At 39.4% G+C, this 19,235-nt stretch overlaps 1 protein-coding gene across 3 annotated transcripts in view; it reads left to right on the plus strand.

The window, feature by feature from the left end:
• Positions 1 to 874: 874 nt before the first annotated feature.
• The window catches only part of LOC118576636 (zinc finger protein 160-like), a 45,257-nt gene continuing 26,896 nt past the window's right edge, over positions 875 to 19,235 (plus strand). For all 3 annotated transcript variants that reach the window (XR_004943962.1, XM_036176829.1, XM_036176828.1), the window contains exons 1-3: positions 875 to 1,016; positions 1,288 to 1,454; positions 17,983 to 18,068. Coding sequence is in view for 2 of the 3 variants with exons in the window: in XM_036176829.1 (XP_036032722.1) it covers positions 1,418 to 1,454; positions 17,983 to 18,068 (123 nt within the window). In the remaining variant the exon portion in view is untranslated. The remainder of the gene's footprint in view (positions 1,017 to 1,287; positions 1,455 to 17,982; positions 18,069 to 19,235) is intronic.

Here is a 19,235-nt window from a genome sequence, read left to right on the forward strand (position 1 = left end):
ACTTGCAAAGAACATTTTTATTTTCATTCATTATTTTCTTTGAGCCATCCTGCTCCTCTACCTTTTCTTCAAGCCTGATATTCTGTTCCTACCCTGATTGATCTCTTTGATTTATATCAGAGTTATTGCATTTTTCATTTCCTGTTTCATTTCAGTTTGGATTTTTTTTTTTTCGGTATTTCTAAGTACTTACTGAATTTAATTTTCATATCCTACAATGTCTTCACATCCTTCAGGCTTTTGCTAGTGTTTTCTTTCCACGGATCATTTTGTTCCAGTCTTCTTTGAGTTGATTCACATGCTTTACATGTTTTGAGCATTTTGGACATGACTCTGGTTTTTGAGTTCTGTATATTGGATATCATTTCACTTTCTTTCCTTAGGGGATACAGACATGGTTTGTGTTTTGAGCCAAGGGTGTTTTATCTTAGTTTTAATGTGTTTTGGGAATGGGGCTTTAGCATCAGAATTCAGGGTGTTTGTTTTCTTTTTGCTGTGTGTTTTACCCAGGCGGCTTGTATTCCAAGATGAGAACTTAGGCATTAGCTTGTATCTGATGGGGTCAGAGCACAGGGTCAGATACCGGGGTGCAGCGTCCTCCCAGATCCAGTTCTGGTCCAGGCTGGCAGCAAGCATGTGGGGAGGCTGTGCAGAGCGGGTCCAGGGCAGCCTGAGACCCAGTGGGAGGGACGGTCCCCGATGGGGCGGGGACACCTGCCTGATCAGTGGCCTTTAGCAGAAAGAAACAGCGGGTGGACTTATAGAAAAAGTAAGAAAAAGAGCCCGAGGATGGAATGTCGTAGGAAGTACTTAAGCGGAAGTGGTGTGTATTGGGCGGGGCTAGGGACAGGAAATTCCGCTATTCCCTGTTCGACTCCAGGAGAAGAGTGTTCCGGAACTATATAAGAAGTCCTGGCGGGGTGTTGCGGGGACACGAAATCTCCCGGAGCCGCAGGAAAGTCACAGTCACAGCGCAGTGGCGGGAACCGCAGCCCGGCGGCCCTGGAACCTCCCAGGTCAGAGGAGCTGCGGGGCTGGGACGCGGGAGGGAAGGACCGGGGTGCGAGCAGTTTCTCCTCTGTTCAGAAGGGGTGCAGCAGTCTGTTTCTGAGGGTCAGAATAATTTTCTTGCAGTCTCCCTTTCTCTCCTTCAGGGTTCTTGGACCGAACACTCTGCATGTGTGTGACCTGTGTGTGAATGAAGCATCACATCCCATAAGTGTGATCCTCAGAGAAAAAGAGACAATTTTCATATTTTCTCTCTCCTTTCTGTTTATCCTTTGGCAGGTGTTACACTCTTTTGTTTTTGTTCTATGAAAAGTTCCAAGTGTTTTTTTGAAGAATCCATTTCTCATATACAAGTGTCACATTGCTCAGTGAGTCCTGCTCAGCTGTGAATCAGAACAAAGAGCCCTGGATGGTGAAGAGAGAGGAGACAGTAGCAAAGGATCCAGGTATGCCAGAAGGAGTGAGGAAGGGCTGGGGTAGGTGTCAAATGACAGTGGGAACAGGACGTGAAATTGGGTTTTGGCAGATTCTACTTGTTAATGATTTTGGAAAATTTCACTGAAAAAAGAAATACTAGATGTTGTAATGTGGATTTCCCATTGTTGACTACGTAGTAAGCAGTCAATTGTTCTCAGTATCTGTAAAATTATGAGTCTCTGACATGACTGTTGCCCATTGAAAACAATGTTTATTTGACCAGGCTGAAAGCAGCACCCTGGATGTGAGTGTGAACTGAGCCATTTAAAGGCAGGTTGAGTTATTTGTACATGTAGCCAATATTAATAATGGATGCCTGCTGAGCCCTTGTGACCTTCCTTATTGTTGGTTCTTGGCCAGGTTCTCAGTCAATTCATACATATATTTCTGTCTGTGGAGCTTGCCTTATATTGAACCAGAAGACCTTCTGGTATGCATAAAATAATCTTGCCCCTATGACACCTGTGGGCATGCCTTGCCTGACAGATTCGGATTATTGCACACAGGATCCAAATCTGGTTATGGCCATTGATAACTGTGCCCCCTGCCCCATCCAGGATGGTAATTTTTGATAATATGAATGCTATGACAAGGGAGTTCAAGGTATCTGTAGACAGTGTGAGTGGTCTGATCTGAGCCTTTTCTGACTCTCCTATGTTGTCCTCTTTAAACTTTTCTCTGTCTTTCTTGACTGATGCCCTGGGTTGAGTTAGTCCTGATTCAAGTGGAATAATTCAAGTTGTCCTTCTTTTGTACTGTTTGGTTTAGCTTTGTGTCTCCATGTTTATTATGCTGAGGTATGTTTCTCCTGTTCTCACATTCTGGAGAGCTTTATACTGAGCAAATGTCATATTTTACCACTGGGCTTTTATGTATCTGTTGACATAGTGTTTTTTCTTCTCACTGAGTCCACATATTTGCTGTTTTACATTCATTGATTTGTAGGTCGTGAATTCTTGTTGTGAACTCAGTTTTTCTTCCATTTCCTTGTAATATAAAGAGAATATCTGTGTCTGTGTCAATCCCATCAACTGTTCTATGCTTTTGTTTGTTTTTTTTGGGCTCATCTACTTTGGGTGTCAAGGTAGAGCCAGCTCTTTATGATGACTTTCTAGTGTTCATTTTCTTTCTGTTTTATTTACTGGTCTCCCTTTGGTATTAGCATTAGGTTTGTCTAGAGGAAAGGAATATTCTGTGCTGCCAGTCCTCAGACACTGTTGGAGGAAACTCATGCTGCTTCCGTCTCAGCTCTGCTTAATATGTGTTTTACTTTTGTAATAAAGATGGTCGATTATTCACTTGTTTCTTTGGAATTCATCACTTCTTCAGTTCTGATTGATTTGGGATTGACTTTCCACAACACTGCATAAGGTAACACTGACATTGTCATACATTTCAGTGTCCCCTTTCCAGCTCGGGTTCTAATACAAATGGATTCCCTTTTTTTAGTTTTGATTAGGTGAACAATGCTTTGCCAGTTGTTTAGTCTCTTCACAGAAACAAATCTGCCATGTTGAGTCACTGTATTATCTTTTGAGTCTCTATTTCATTAATTTCTACATAACCTTACTACCATCTTTCTACATGATATTTCAGATTGACTTGTTCTGCTAGTAAGCCTTCAGGCACATAATTATGGACAATGTCTTTTATAACCAATGCCTCTTGTTGCCAAAAATTTCTCAATGTGTCTTCATCACCCCACTTCTGTGTGATTGTGTCTCTTATGAGCTGGCATGTACCCCAAAACTGAAAAAGTATCCTCTATGTTCCATGAATTCTGTCTCACTCCAGGTTCCATTCCATGTATCTTCCCTGCAATTTCTTCCCTTCTGGAACTCAGAAGGGGCCCTTTGGCCCTCTTCTGGCTACTACAGGTTCTGCAACATGAGGTGCACAGACCTACATGCAGGCAAAGACACCCATCCAAATAACATAAATAAACCTTTAAAAAAGAAAGTAAATTCATCAGGAGGTATTACAAAAGGACTTAAAATAACAGTCTAGGGAAGAACTTGAAGGTGTCACTATCTGTGAGAGTAAATGTGGAGCCTGGATATGTGCCAGATTGTTGACAGCTCACATAAACAAGTCAGGAATGATCCCTGTGTAGGATAAATAAATAAAGTTTTTTGTGTTTATGGACAGATTTTATCATATTGGTTATGTAGTTAGGAATACAGCAGTAACTTTGGAAAGGGTCTGCTATTATTGCGGAAGAATTTATAACATCAGAAAATGCTGTCACCCAGCATTCCATCAACAGAGAACTCTGCAATGGAAGGAAAGTGAATTGTATCAAACACAGTTTTCTTATTCTAAGATGTCAGCACAGGCACCAGATCTCTGTTCTAACTGATCAGTTTGTTGTGATATAGAAAAGTCATATTCCCATTCCAAATAGTTCATGATCACAAAGTCTCTGCATTTGCATTAGTTGGATTAAGGATTGTGTATTGTCACACGAAGCAGATTCTTCCATGTTCCTATGTGAAGTGCACTGAAACCAAACACATTGACTGACATTCTCACTGCCATACTCCAGTGCTGTGGTTTGTATTTGGTCTTCTGAGGTCCTGAAGGTCATGCATGTTGCTCTCTGAGAAAAGTTGGCTGCACATGGTGCTCTGCATTGGAGCTTTTCATGTTGCTGCATTTCACTTTCATCTCCACACAGCTATCAAATTCTGTGTTGCTGCTGTGAATTTCTTGGACCTTCTCTTGGAACCACCTTCAGAGTGGACATATCCCCTTTCTGTTGCTGCTTATCAGGTCCTCCCCCATTTGTTATTTCAAGGTAATGATTTCTCCATGTGTCCTCTGGTTTCTGCTGGGTAGGAGTAGTGGAGATGTTGAGTGATGTCCCTTTCCGTCCTCAAAGCTGAGAATTTCTCTCCTGTTTCCTTGTATTGTGGCTTTCCGAGCTCTATTTTGTTGTCTTTGTATTGCTTTTTTTAAAAGGCTGTTTTATTTTGGTTTTTCGAGATAAGGTTTTTTTTGTGTAGTCTTGGCTGTCCTGGGACTCACACTGTAGACTGGGCTGGCTTTGAACTCATAGGGATCTGCCTGCCTCTGCCTCCCGAGTGCTGGGATTAAGGGTGTGCACCACTAGAGCAAGACTGTCTTTGTATTGCTTTAATGCTCCTTTTATACTGTGAATTTCCTCACCTCATTTACTTGTTATTGTTCTTCCTTAGCTCATTGAATATCTTCTAAATTCCTCAAGGAATTTATAAATACCTATATTTGATTTCTGGAGATTCTTTTAGTTCTTTTTATTTATCTTTGTTTTTGAAAATTCTGTTGATTTTTGTTTGTACTTGTGCATGTTGCCTATGGAGCCCCGAGGTAGTCACCAAACCCATGGCACAGGAGTTAGGCAAAATCATAAGTTACCGCTAGGTTTACATTTCTGGTGCACTTTCATGATGGAGCCAGTATATAACACTGCAACATCTATTTTTTGAGAATGTTAGAATAGAGTCAAGTGAGATGTGGCTGCAGACAGGATTGATCCAGTGTCAGTATTGCAGCAAGTCTGACAGTTGTAGAATTTGGAAGCAAAGTTTTGCTCATCATAACTTCACCATCTGAGATATGATACTGGCATGCTATTTGATAACACAGAGTTCTTAAACTACATCTAGACCTCAAATATACATCTGAATATTCCCTAAACGTTTGTTGACTCTGAGACTATTGTCATTTCAATTTATAGAAATAGAAAATTCAATACAGACTGTGACTATTTTAGAAAGTATCTTTTATTGTTTTGTTTTGTTTTGAGACACAGAGTTTCTCTGTATAGCCTTGGCTGTCCTAGAGCTCTTTCTGTAGGTCAGGCTGGCCTTGTACTCACAGAGATCTGCCTGCCTCTGCCTCTCGAGTGCTGGGAATAAAAGCATGTGCCACCACCATCCAGCAGAGAGTATCTTTTATTAAAATTATATTTCACATTTATTTTATGTGAATATATTTGCATATGTGATATGTATGCTTCCTGCCTATAGAATTTAGAATTGAGCATTGGATTCCATGGTACTGGAGTTAAAATCTGTTGTGTAGTTTCATGAGGGTGCAAGGAACCAAACTGTGTTTTGCCGTATTCTGTTTCAATAGAAATGGTTCTGGAACATTCTGCTATAAATCATCTCATGATTACCCTATTGTACACATTACTGACTTTCTATGTTATAACAGTAGGAAAAAATACAATGCATTTGACTGCAGATGTATGATGATGTCCTTATTTCGTTTGTGTCACGTTTTTGTGTTCATATCAATATTATAGAAACGTCATTGCTTTCATTTAAGCATACTGTGAAATTAGGAAAATGATCCTCAAAGTTTGTTTCCTGATTTCCTAACTGATGGTTTGAGTAGGTCCTTCATATTCTGTTCACTTTGTGGTCTGTCTGCTCATTTCCTGATAGAATGCTAGCAGGACTCTAATAAGAATTTCTTAGTATTGGCGTTGGGGATTTAGCTCAGTGGTAGAGCGCTGGCCTAGGAAGTGCAAGGCCCAGGGTTCAATCCTCAGCTCCAAAAAAAAAAAAAAAAAAAAAAGAATTTCTTAGTATCTCTGCTGTAGTTAAGAGTTTTCCTGCCTGGCCCACAGTCAGGACAAATCTCTCTCACCCGCCAGTCCCACAGTCACTCAGACCCAACCAAGTAAACACACAGAAACTTACATTGCTTACAAACTGTATGGCCGTGGCAGGCTTCTTGTTATCTACTTCTTCTATTTTAAATTAACCCATTTCTGTTAGTCTATAAGTTGCCATGTGGCTAGTGGCTTACCATTACTTTATCTCTTTCTTGTCATTGCAGCGGCTGGCAGCGTTTCCCCTTCTCTCCCCTCCCCCAGCCTTCCACTTCCCAGAATTCTCTTCTCTCTTTCTTGTCCTGCCTATACTTCCTGCCTGGCCACTGGCCAAACAGCATTTTATTTATACAGAGCAATATCCACAGCACTCTGCAGAGTATTACACTGTCTGTATTGTCTTCTAATTGATTTTTCCTGTTGTTTCTCAATGCTTTCCAAAGCAATAGAAATTTAGTTTATTTGTTTGACGTATGGTTGTTTGTTTGTTTGTTTTGTTTTGTTTTGTTTTTTTGATTGAGTGAGCCAGCTCCTTAGCCTTGTACTGAAAGAAACTCTAATGCTTGCTGTATCCTGGTGGACAGGCTCTCCATTGAGTTTTATTAGGCTTACAGAGTTGTTCATTTCTGGTTTAGGGGTTCCTTAGAGTTCTATCTCTAGATTGCAGTGTTCCCATCCTGCCTCATCCTCATTGTTTCCTGTGCCATTTGCTGCAGTTCTTTGCTCTTTGGTCTGCTTGTTCCTGTCCTCTTTGAGTTCAGGTTCCTGTTTCCTCTTTATGCCTCTTGGCTTTGTGGAAATGACTTTGAATTGTATTTTGAGTTCTATATCTTGAATTTCATTCAAACTGCATTCCTCAGGGAGCACTGGTATTGCATTGGTGAACTACTGGTCAAGGATTTCTCACATTCATTGCATGTGTAAAGCTTCTCTCATTTATGTGTTGTGTGATGTATCCTAAGATGTTCTTTCTGCATAAATTCTTTGCAACTTTTACTGCATTTGTAAGTGTTCTCTCCTGTATGAATATTCTGATGCTTCCTAATACCTGAGCAGCAAATGAAGGACTTGTAAATTTGTAAGTTTTTCTCCCGCTTGGATTCTGTAATGTCTTTTCAAGTCTGATGAATGATAACAGTACTTTCCACATTCTGTACATTTGTCAGGATTTTTCCATAATGCATCTTGTTATGACATTGTGACAAATGTGAGAAAGGCTCACTACATTCTGTACATTTATAAGGTTTCTCTACTGTATGAGTTCCTTTCTGTCTACTGAGGTTTGAATATATCTTGAAACATTTCTACATTTCTGGCATTGCTGTGGTTTCGTTTCAGTGTGTGTTTCTTTTTAGAGTCAAAATATTGATCATTCTCTGTACTTTTGTGTTGTTGCTTTCTTGTGTAGATTTGTAGGATTTGACCAAGGCTAGAACACAAATTTAAACATTTTTTTTTTAAGCTGAGTATCGAACCCAGGGCCTTGTGCTTGCTAGGCAAGCGCTCTACCACTGAGCTTAAGCCCCAACCACATTTAAACATTTTACACAGTCTTTATATTTGAAAAGTTCTTCTCTAATGTTCCCATTTTCATGGCTGTTTAGGTTTGATTTTCAGAGATAAAAGCATCTCTGTGGTTTCCAAATCTGTACTTGTTGGAGTTTTCTGCAATATCACTTGTGTTGTAAAATGTACACTGGGAGGATTCCTGAATCATTTTGCCAAGTTCATTGCAGTTGTAAGATTTCTCTCGGATATTCACATGCTGATGCACAATATGCTTTGCACTGTGATTCAGGACCTTCTTCTATTTAACACACATGTGATTGTTGTCTGGAAAATTAGCGCAATTAAGGATAATAGGGATTGGTGCATAAGTAACAGATGCAATAACTGCTGTTTCCTTAAGAAAAGTAAGCTAGCCCTTCTTAGGAATAGAGTTCTCATCAGAGGACCTTTGTGTTTCACTATCCTTAAATGTAAGCTCAGGAGAACCTCCACTCAACACTAAAGGAAGAATAATAAATTTCTGATTCTTAGCTAAACTGCACATCTTGCGGAAAATCAGTTAAGTAGCTGAGTAATAATGAATTCTGAGAAAGGAGCTCTCTGAAGGATCATTTGAAAGAAATTTCTCTGTTTTCTTGTTGCGTATGCTTTTGAGAAACAGCCATTATATAAAGCATTGGTCGGCAAAGAACTGTGTAACTAGCCTAGGTTGTCATGGAACTCAACTAATCCTCTTGCTTTAGCCTCCCTAGTGCTATGATTAAAACCATGCTATGCCAGGACTAAATAACTAAACAAAACAATAATATACTCACAAACAAAAGTTCTTCACTAATCTAAAAGCTCTCCATTTATAAAATTAGAAATAGAATAATCCAATAGTAAAAAAGAACATTCCAATTACTATGTATACTGCAATGCACTTTCTTGCTCAGAATATTCAATTTTCTTTGAAATTCTCATTAAAATCTAGATAAGAGGGCTGGAGAGATCAGGCAGTATACAGCATTGGTTATTCTTCCAGAGAACACAGAACATGTAAAGGAAGAACCATGTTTCAGTGAAGCAGGAAATTTAAAGGACTGTACTACCTTGTATTGGCAAAGTTCATCGGTTGCTTTCTCCTCTGTGTCCTTCAGAATATGGAACAGACTCTTCTGTGAAGCAGGAATTTTGAAGGATGATCCTGCCTTGTTTTAACGAAGTTCAACAGTATTTTTCCTGTGTGTTTTGCATGTCTGGTCTGCACAGCACATTGCTAGCAGTCAAAGGCAAGAACAATTAATTTGTCCAGTGGCTAACCTTGCAACCATGAAAGCAAACTCAATAAGGAGTTTCCTAGATGCCTGTCATCTCTGAAGTAAATTGGTGCTGCCAGGAGCACGTGTGTCTTATTGTCATGTAAAGCCTTAGGTTAACAATACATTTAAAATGCCATATTCTGTAGGTCATCAAAGTGTTTGAAGATCATGTATCTATCTAAAATGTAAACTATGAAAAAATATAATTTATTAGACTGTGCATGTCTATAGTGAAATCCAAATCCAGTGCATATCTCATTTGTGTCTTCATATAAATATAAATGGTTTTCTTCACTTAAGTTTTAGCACGTTATAAAAGTAGGAAAATAGGTACCACTAGGTTTATATCCAGATCTTCTACCTTTGGTATTTTTGGTAGATTCTTAAGATTCTCTTCCTATAATGGTCACTTTTCCCATTTCCTAAAATGATGCCTTCGGGACTGTGATAAGAATTGCTGAGAGTTTTAAATTGTGTAGTGTTTTCCACAGTTTTAAATTTGTCTTACTTGTCATGCTATTGATGTCACCTGTTGTCATTCTTTAAGCAATGCTGTTGTTTTTATTGCATTTATTTTAATAGCTTTTGAAACGTCTTTTGTTCTTTTGAAAGTTTTTTAACTCTGTGCTGTCTCAAATTTTCATATTAACTTAGCATTATTTTTCCTATTTTGCAAAAATTCCTCATTCCTGTTTAAATGAATTTTGCATAAAATTCTTACCTAACATAAAGTCCCTTTTCAATTTATTTTCCATATTTTAGTGAGACCATGAAAGATGTGTGTTATTGTTCACATGTAATATGTGTATTCTGCTTTTCTTATTCACATGCATGTTTGTCAGTGAGTAGTTCAATTTTGCAAGAATGTACTGTAGTTATTTCTTATAGAACCACATGTTTAGTATAGTTAAATCTTATGAGAATTTTTGCTTATGTGATTGTTGAAGAAGCTGTATGCTGACCTGCATGGTGGCTGCAGAAATTTGGATTCCTACAGACACAGTGCCTCTGAGTTCTTTTTTGTGCATTTTCTGCAGAATTTGTCATTATAGAGTAATTTGAATTTGAACCTTGACTTGGCAGAGAAGGGGTGTAGTGCATATTAGGTGTACATATTTTTAAAAGATTGATTTTCTTTTATTTCATTTATTTTTTAATTTTTTCTCATACATTACAACCTGGCCATAGTTCTCCCTTCCCCAATTTTCCCAGTCCTACACCACCTGCCCTTTCCCTCAGATTTACTTTTTCATTTCCTTAAAAAAAAAAAAAAAAAATCACAGGCCTCCAAAGGATTATCAACCAAATACAGCTTATCAAGTTAAAATGAGACTAGGCACAAACTCCCCTATCAAAGCTGCAGAATGCAAACCAGTAGGAGGAAATGTGTCCCAAGAGAAGGCAAAAGAGTTAGAGATACCCCCTCAAGTTATATCCATAAGAACAACCAAACTGCACAACTATACGTAACATGCGTAAGACCTAGCTCAGTTCTTAAAAACAATGATATCATGAAATTTGCAGGTAAATAGTTGGAACTAGAAAAATTCAGCTCAAGATAGAGATATTCCACAAGAACTCCAAACTTTACAACCATAACATATGCATAGGACCTAGCTCAGACCCATAAAATGGTCAGTGACTTTTGCTCCAGTCTTTGTGGTTCCCTATGAACTGTGCTTAGTGGATTCTGTGGGCTTTGTTCTACTGTATCCTTGACATCCCCTCCATCCCCCCCATCCCCGGGCTCCTAAAATCTTTCCTTCCTCTTTTGCAGAAGTTCCCTGCCTCCACCTAATGTTTGGCTGTGGGTTTGTCAGTTTCCGGCAGTTGCTGTATGCCATCTGTCTGATGACAGGCTAGGCACCAATCAATGAGTAAAGCAGAATATGATCAATGAGTAAAATTGAATGTCATTGGGAACCATGCCATGAACTAACTTATTAGTTTGTTTGTTTGTTCATTCATTTATTTATGCCATTTGTATTTGGTTGAATTTGAGGTCTCTGAGCTATCCAGCCTCTGGTTCCCAGCCATTCAGGCAGTGTCAGATATGGGCTCCCTCTCATAACATTGGCCTTCAGTTGGACCAGTCATTGGTTGGCCTCCCACAAGTTTTGCACCACCATTGCCCCAGCACATCTTGCAGGTAGGATAGATTGTAGGTTGGTGGTTTCTCAATTATTAGGAGTCTTCGATAGGATCACTCTTGTAGTGAGTTTCCACTGTACTAGGTTTTCACATTGCCCACAAATCCCCTTATTCCAGTCATTTCTCACAGTACTTATTTTTCCCCACCCCCACCTGATCCTTCTTGTTCGCCTCCCCACCTGTCCCTAGTTCACCTGAAAATTCTATTTTCCCTTCCCTGGGAGGTCCATGTGTTCCCCCTTTGATCCCCCTTTGAGGCCTCTCTGGGTCTGTGGATGGAAGAATGATTATCCTTTACTTAACAGCCAGTGTCTACTAATAAGTAACTAATACAGACTATGTTTGTCTTTCTGGGTCTGGGTTACCTCACTCAGGATGATTTTTTTTTTTTTTTAGTTCCAACTATTTACCTGCAAATTTCATGATGTTATTGTTTTTAAGAAGTGAGCAATCTCCAGTTGTGTTGCACACCTTTAATCCTAGCACTCGGGAGGCAGAGGCAGGCAGATCTTTGATGGTTTGCTGCACCTGATGCAGTAAGCCAGATCAAGCTGATTTGAAAAAAAAAAAAAAGTTAACAGGTTTATTTGAGCAAAGTGACTCCTAGGCAGGTTCTCTAGTCCCAGAGATGGAGGTCAGAGAAGCCTTGCCCACAAACAAAAGCAGGGAAACTTTAGGTTATAGACAAGGGATGATGATGTGTCCACCACAAGCTGAATTTCACTCAAGTATGCTCGAGAGGTGAGCACATTAAGCAGGGACTTTGTTAGCTCTCAGCCTCGGGAGTAAGCAGTAGTAGCAGCCAAGAATTCAGAACAGGGCTTTTTGGCACCTTTCCTTTGTTCAGAGACTCTGAGTGGGCGTGGTTTGGAGAGAAAGAGACAGGAATGGGGCTTTCTTGATCATGCAGGGGTAAGCTGAAGGTTCCAACTGAACACTCTATACTTAATAACTGAACTCTTGCCCTTAATGGCCTCAGGCTCTGGACCTGTATTGTATGCTTTTCATCCTTGGAGTCAGGTGTGCCCAGTTGGTAAATTCCTTTATGCAGGCAGAATCATCATGCTATCTGGTTTCATGGAGGTGGATAATTTTCCAAGAATTATTCTGTTTATAGAGACTACCATAGCATACATTTTTTTGTCCTTCTCCAAAGCCCACACCAATTTTCATAAAGGAAGAGGCATAAGGAAACTCCCAAAACACGTTGAGGATCATCAAAAATGAAAGTGAAAAAGTGCTGGAGAATCGGGTCACATTGTTTAAATGGAAGAACTTTGTCAAGCAGCAGTGATTACATGCAGTTTATGCCATACTATCATAACATATGAAATAATGATACCTTGACTTCTTTCTTTTCAAGTTGTTTCTCCATGATCTATTTTGCTACACCTAGAATATCAAGTCCTACTTTGAACTGATATGGAGGGAATGGACAGCTTTATCTTGTTCCTGATTTTAGTGTAATTGCTTTGAGTTTCTTTCCATCTAATTTCATGTTAGGTATAGATAGGCTTGCTGTAAATTGCCTTTATGTTTAAGTAGGTCTCTTGTATGTCTAATTCTCCAATATTTTTGTCATGAAGGGGCATTGGATTTTGTCAAATGATTTTTAAGTATCTAATGATATTGTCATGTGGTTTTTTCCCCCCTTCAGTTAGTTTATCTGGTGGGTTGATTACATTGACAGTTTCATATGTTGAACTATCCCTGCATCTCTGCATTGGAGCCGACTTGATCTTGGTGGATGATCTTTTTGATTTGGTTTGCAAGTATGTTATTGAGCATTTTTGCATTTATGTTCCTGTGGAAAATTGGTTTGTAATTCTCTTTCATTGTTGTCTCTTTGTGTGGTTTCAGTTTGATGGCAACTGTGGTCTCATAAAATGAATTTGGCACTGTTCTTTCTGTTTCTATTTTGTGTAGTAATTGGAGGAATATTTGTATTAGCACTTCTTTGAGTGTCTGGGAGAATTCAGTGCTAAAACCATATGGCCGTGGGCTTTTTCGTTGGGAGATTTTTAATGATTGCTTCTATTTTCTTTGGGATTATAACTTTATTTAAATTGTAGGTCCAGATTTAACTTTGGTGAGTGGTATCTATTGAGAAAACCACCTATTTCTTTTTTCTTTCTTTCTTTCTTTCTTTCTTTCTTTCTTTCTTTCTTTCTTTCTTTCTCTTTTTTTTTCCCTTCTAGAGCTTTATTGGGGGTTGGGGGAGAGAAAGACCGCATGGAGGGGAGAGAATACAGAAGGAGAGAGTGCAGAAAGAGCCCATTTCTTTTAGTTTCTGATTATTGGATTACAGGTTTTTAAACAATGACTCAATGACTCTTTGGATTTTCTTCATCTTGTTGATACATCCCCTTCTCGTTTCTGATTTTGTTAATTTGGACATAATTTTTTTTTTTTAAAGATTTATTTATTTATTATGTATACAGTGTTCTGTCTGCATGTATGCTGGCAGGCCAGAAGAGGGCACCAGATCTCGTTACAGATGGTTGTGAGCCACCTTGTGGTTGCTGGGAATTGAACTCAGGACCTCTGGAAGAACAGCCAGTGCTCTTTACCTCTGAGCCATCTCTCTAGACCTGGACATAATTTCTACATCTTTTAGTTAGTGTGCTTAGGGGTTTTGTCTATCTTTTTGATTTTCCTGAAGAACCAATGTTAGCATTCTGAACATCCCCTTGGGGCTGCCCAGTGTCCTGATGTCATTTTACATAAAAGGCTCCTATGAATCAGGGTGGTGGTGGCGCACGCCTGTAATCCCAGCACTCAGGAGGCAGAGGCAGGTGGATCTCTGTGAGTTCGAGGCTAGCCTGGTCTACAGAGCTAGTCCAGGACAGGCTCCAAAAGCTACAGAGAAACCCTGTCTCGAAAAACCAAAAAAAAGGGGAGGGGTCTTATAAGAAAAACCCCCTCTCTTCCTCCTCCCTTTCTCGCCATGATGTAGTGCACACTTCTGCTTTCCATTTTCCTTTTCTTTCTCTCTCACTCCGTCTCTCGATTCCCTTTCCCCTCCTCCTCTAATGATAAAACTCTCCACATGGATGCCATGTGTGCATGGTGTGAGTAGCATGACACCATGTGGCCACCTGCATGGCCTGTTTCCCTCATTCCTGGGGTACCCTGGCCCAACCTGCGAAGACCTCTCCTGCAGCGTATCGTAACAGCCAACTCTTTGTTTCATTGATTCTTTGTAATGTTTTCCTTGTTTTTATTTTATTGATTTCAGTATTCAGTTTGTTTTCTGCTGTCTCCTCTTTTTGTGTGAACTTGCTTTCTTTTGTTCTAGAGCTTTCAGGTGTGCTGTCAAGTTGCTAGTATGTGGTCTCTCCTATTTCCTTATGTAGGCACCTAGTGCTATGAACTTCCTTCTTAGCACCACTTTCATTGTGTCCTATAAGTTTGGGTATAAAGTATGCCATGGAGTCCAGCTCCAAGACTATACACAGGGTTTGTAGAATAAACCATAGTGTATTTAAAACTAATTTGGGACTTTTTTTTATCTGAGGGGTAAAAATAGAATAAATTCACACACAAACGGTAGCCAGATGGTTTCTCTGGTCCCACCCGGGCTGCAGCCTCTCAGACCCAAGTTAACACACAGAGGCTTATATTGTTTTCCAACTATGGTCATAGCAGGCTTCTTGCTATCTAGCTCTTATATCTTAAATTAATCCATTTCTATTCTATGTTTTGCCACATGTTCTGTGGCTTTACTGGTCTGCTGGCATCTCTCTCTGCCTTCTTCCTGTCTCTCTTCCTGTCTATCCCTTGGATTTCCGCCTGCTTCTAAGCTGCCTTGCCATAGGGCAATGAAATTTTATTTATCAACCAATCAGAGCAACACATATTAACAGCATATAGAAGACATTCCACAGCAATAAACTGTTTGGGTCATGCTCTTTTATTCTTCAGCTTTTTCTTCATAGTTTATATGCAGAAAGTTTAGTCAGTAAAACGGTTCCTGAAAACTCTTGTCAGGGTCTCAAAGCATTCCTTGTATAAGTGATAAGAGACACAGGCAGCATAAGCTTGCCTGCTGTTGATAGTGGGTGGCTGCAACTGTGGGTATAAAGGGGGTGGTTTCTGCCTCTACACTGTCTTCCTAAGGAGATAAGCCGAAGGAATTACAAGGGGAGAAGGCTAAACTATTGAGAGATGTAAAAAAAAAAGTAAAGAAATTGTGTACTACTCTATATTTCTTAAGTGTATTTAACACTATAGGCTAACATTATGTGGCAAAACTGTCAGTTTCTCTTCACAGCTTCCAGCAGGAGAGAACAGCTGGGAGCCATATGCAAGTAACCAATGGACAGAGTGGTGTCTGTGGGTGACCTGGCGACCTGTGTAAATCAGATGGGGAAGCGAGCAGCTTTGATTCACATCAGGGCTTTCATCAGAGGCTGGCTAGCAGAAAAAAAAGTGTCAAATATAAAAATACATTTTCTGTCCTGCAGCCAGAGCAGGGAGGGAACCTTGTATCTTTTTTGTTCTGTGCTGTGAAGCCCGGCCATCTCCCTGCAATTCTGGCCATCTATGTATCCTTTCTCACTGTAACCAGGCATAAAGATGTTTTTCTCTGACATGGTTAGTCGTTTAACAGCTTTTTCCGGTTAATCATGTAAATTTCAGGACTTAAACATAGACGGTTGGTTAACTGAGCCTGATATCTTGTATCATACAAAGTGTTAATTGCTAAGGGGTCAGAGCAGATGAACACTTTGAGTCTCCTTATCAGCTGCCATTGTTGGAAGCACAGGGCAATTCAGTATCTGACGGACCTTCATTTAACAAAGCCAGACACTTTGTAATTTCATCTTCGAGTTTAGCTGTGAAAATCCTGTTTGTGATCTATCCACAGAGACTCCTGGCCTGGCCAAATTGCCCTGTCAGTAAACTAATTATAGAGAACAGGCTTCTAAGTTTCTTACCATTATGTGTAACAAACACTGGACTACGAGAGCTTATTTTACTTACCAGAAATACACAGTGTAGGGAGAAGTGCGTATGATCACATCTTCATTATAAAGGACCTTGGTGCCTTTCTTTCCTACCCATTTCTCCTTAATTTGTTTTTGTTTTTTATTTTTTCATTTAAAAAATATTTATTTGCATGAGTGTTTTGTGTGCACATAAGTCTGTGCACCAGGTGCCAGAAGAGGGTGACAGGTCCCCAGGAACTAGAGCTACAGATAGTAGTTGTGAGCTCTCATGTGGGTGCTGGGGATCCAACTGAAGTCCAATGGAAGAACAATAATAAGTGCTGTTGTTTGGTTTTTTCCAGACAGGGTCTCTTGATGTAGCCCTGGCTATCCTGGAACTATCTGTGTAGACCAGGCTACTTGGAACTCTCAGAGATCTGCCTACTTCTCCCAAGTACAGAGATTAAGGATGTGTGCCACCATGCCTAGCTAACAAGAGCTTAACTGTGAGCTGTCTCTCCAGCCCCAGGTTTCATATTTTAATTGCTTTTTTTTGTTTACTAAATTACAATCTAAATCGGTTTTTAAAGAGTGCCTTACATTTTTATAATGTAATGATGTTTGTTGTTGTTACTCACATTTCTCTAGCTCACTCTCGTGGTACTTGAATCAGTAAGACTGGGATGTGGTGGTATTGTGTTTCCCACAATATTGTGCACCCTAATAAATTTATCTGGGGTCAGAGAACAGACAGCCACTAGAACAGAGCCAGAAATGGTGGCTAGAAAATGGGTTAGAGCAAGCCATAGCAGAAGTTGGGCGTTAATCCCAGCACTTGAGAGGCAGAGCTAGGCGGATCTCTGAGTTCAAGGCCACTTTAGAAACAGCTAGGCATGGTGACACGTGCCTTTAATCCCAGAAATCCAGCCTTTAATCCCAGGGAGTGATAGCAGAAAGCAGGAAGGTATATAAGGCGTGAGGACCAGGAACTAAGTTAGGCATTTGGCTGGTTAGGCTTTTAGGCTTTGGAGCAGCAGTTCAGGTGAGAGCCATTGGGATGAGGACACAGAAGCTTGCAGTCTGAGGAAACAAGACCAGCTGAGGAACTGGCGAGGTGAGGAAACTGTGGCTTGTTCTGTGTCTCTGACCTTCCAGCATTCACCCCAATAACTGGCCTTAGGTTTGATTTTATTAATAAGAACTTCTAACCATTCTGCTACACTGGGGAGTCTGCATCTTCCTCTCCTTATAGTTTTCCTGCAAATACTGTTCTTCTTTCCTATTTACTCTTTATCTTGTTGTGACACACCTACCCATTACTGCATTGAGCTGTGTTCCTTTTCTTCCTGTTTCCTTTAGAAATTTATCATAAAATCTGTTGGAAGTTTGTCTAATGACATTTTAATTTCTACTGCAATTTTCTTATCAGAGGGATTTGGTGTTGTGTAAATTCATTAATTCCTTTTTTCTTCCTCCCTCCCTCCTTCCCTCCCTCCCTCCCTTCCTTCCTAGTATTCTTGGTGGTAAAATGGCTAGTATTAATTTATCTCCTTCTAGGTAGAGATTCTAGTTTACTGGTTTTGTGTGTTGGGTATAGTCTAGTTCTTCACAGCTCTCTGTATGTTGATTTCTTATGTAAAATGCCTTAACTGCTGCATCATCATTTCACTCTTGATTTTTCTATGTATACATTGCCTTTAATTGTGATCTGCAGTGCTGCTTAGGTGCATGACCTTTGTTATTTCATAAATTTCCTTCATGTGCCCTTGCTTCTCCATTAATTTTAAGAGCTGATGGTTTTGGGTGCAATGCTAAGGTTCATAGCCATTTTCTTTCTCCACTCCTAATTATATCCCTCTGTGCTTTTCTGGGAACAGAAATGTTGAAAAGATTTCTGGTATCATTTTGATTTTTGGGTCTTTTTATGTGGTTTTGCATTGTTCATAAAACAGTTGTATTAATTTTAGCTTTGTATTTTTGATACCTTGATGTGAAATTTCAGGAAGAATTCCAGATTTTGGTCCAAAGATAGAAACTCAGAGAAGAGCAACAAGAAGAATGAATGCTTCTCTGGGAAATGCTCCCGAGGTCAGTGTTTCTTTTACATCTTTTGAATTTTTTTTTTTTTTTTAATTATTGAAACCATTTAAGTCTTTAATTGTCTACCTCTGGTAATGTTATTTAAAGTATTTGTTTTCTATGATTTATCTTCTTTTTTTCCTCTGGTAATCAAGAGTAAGTCTGTAGATCTTTCACATATATAACACAGCCCTTTCTCCTTATATTTTCACTCCATGTTTTACTTTGAGGATATAAATTTTCATAGACTGAAGACCTGCCCTTATGAAAGAGAATATATTGCAAATGATACTCAAAGAATATGTTGATGGCGAGTATCTACATAGGATAGACTGTGTCCTTTTGTATCAATGTGGACATGCAAATACATGGACTTTTTGATGACATCACTGAGCAATTTATGGAAAAGTAGAATTCAAAGGGATTCACTGCCTTGAATCCCAGTGGTAAATATATCAGCAACCTAGAGAGTATGGATGATGGAAGGAATAAGTGGCTTGCTTCTTCCATAACATTGACGTGTCTGTGACCAGATGCAAAGTGTAGTATCCTAGTTTCTACCTTTTATGTCTTGGTTTTAGAAAGGGTAAAGCATTGTACCTATGCCTCACGATCTCAATTGACTATGTTAGGATATAGTATGATTTAGCCCAGCTACAGATAGGGTCAATACAGTATCTGTAGTTGTAGAATTTGGAAGCACAGCTCAGTTTTGCTCATCATAAGTTAACCATCTGAGATTACCCTGGGAATCCTATTTGATCTTAATGCATACTTCATTAAGGTAAATTCCTGCATATAGACCTCACATGTATGTTATATCCCCTAAAATTTTGCTGATTGTGACACTGTTAATGTCATCTTCTTTTCACAGAGATAGAAAATACAGTATTGACTATGACCATCTTACTCTTATACTATAATTAAACTTCAGTTTTATTTTATGTATGTGGGTATGATTGTCTGAACATATGAGTGTATGTATGTATGTATAGTTCAGAAGTGAATATGGCATCCCATGGAATTGTGGTTAAAATCTGTTGTGTAGTGCCACCAGGGTGATAGGAACCAAACTACATTTTAAAGGACAAAAAGTCATTACAGAATCTGAACAGCAGAGACTATTTTCAATATAGTGATTGGCACATCCTTTATCTGCTGCTTAGGTCTTAGGAA

The sequence above is a fragment of the Onychomys torridus genome, unplaced genomic scaffold (genome assembly GCF_903995425.1).
Source record: "Onychomys torridus unplaced genomic scaffold, mOncTor1.1, whole genome shotgun sequence".
Lineage (NCBI taxonomy): Eukaryota > Metazoa > Chordata > Mammalia > Rodentia > Cricetidae > Onychomys > Onychomys torridus.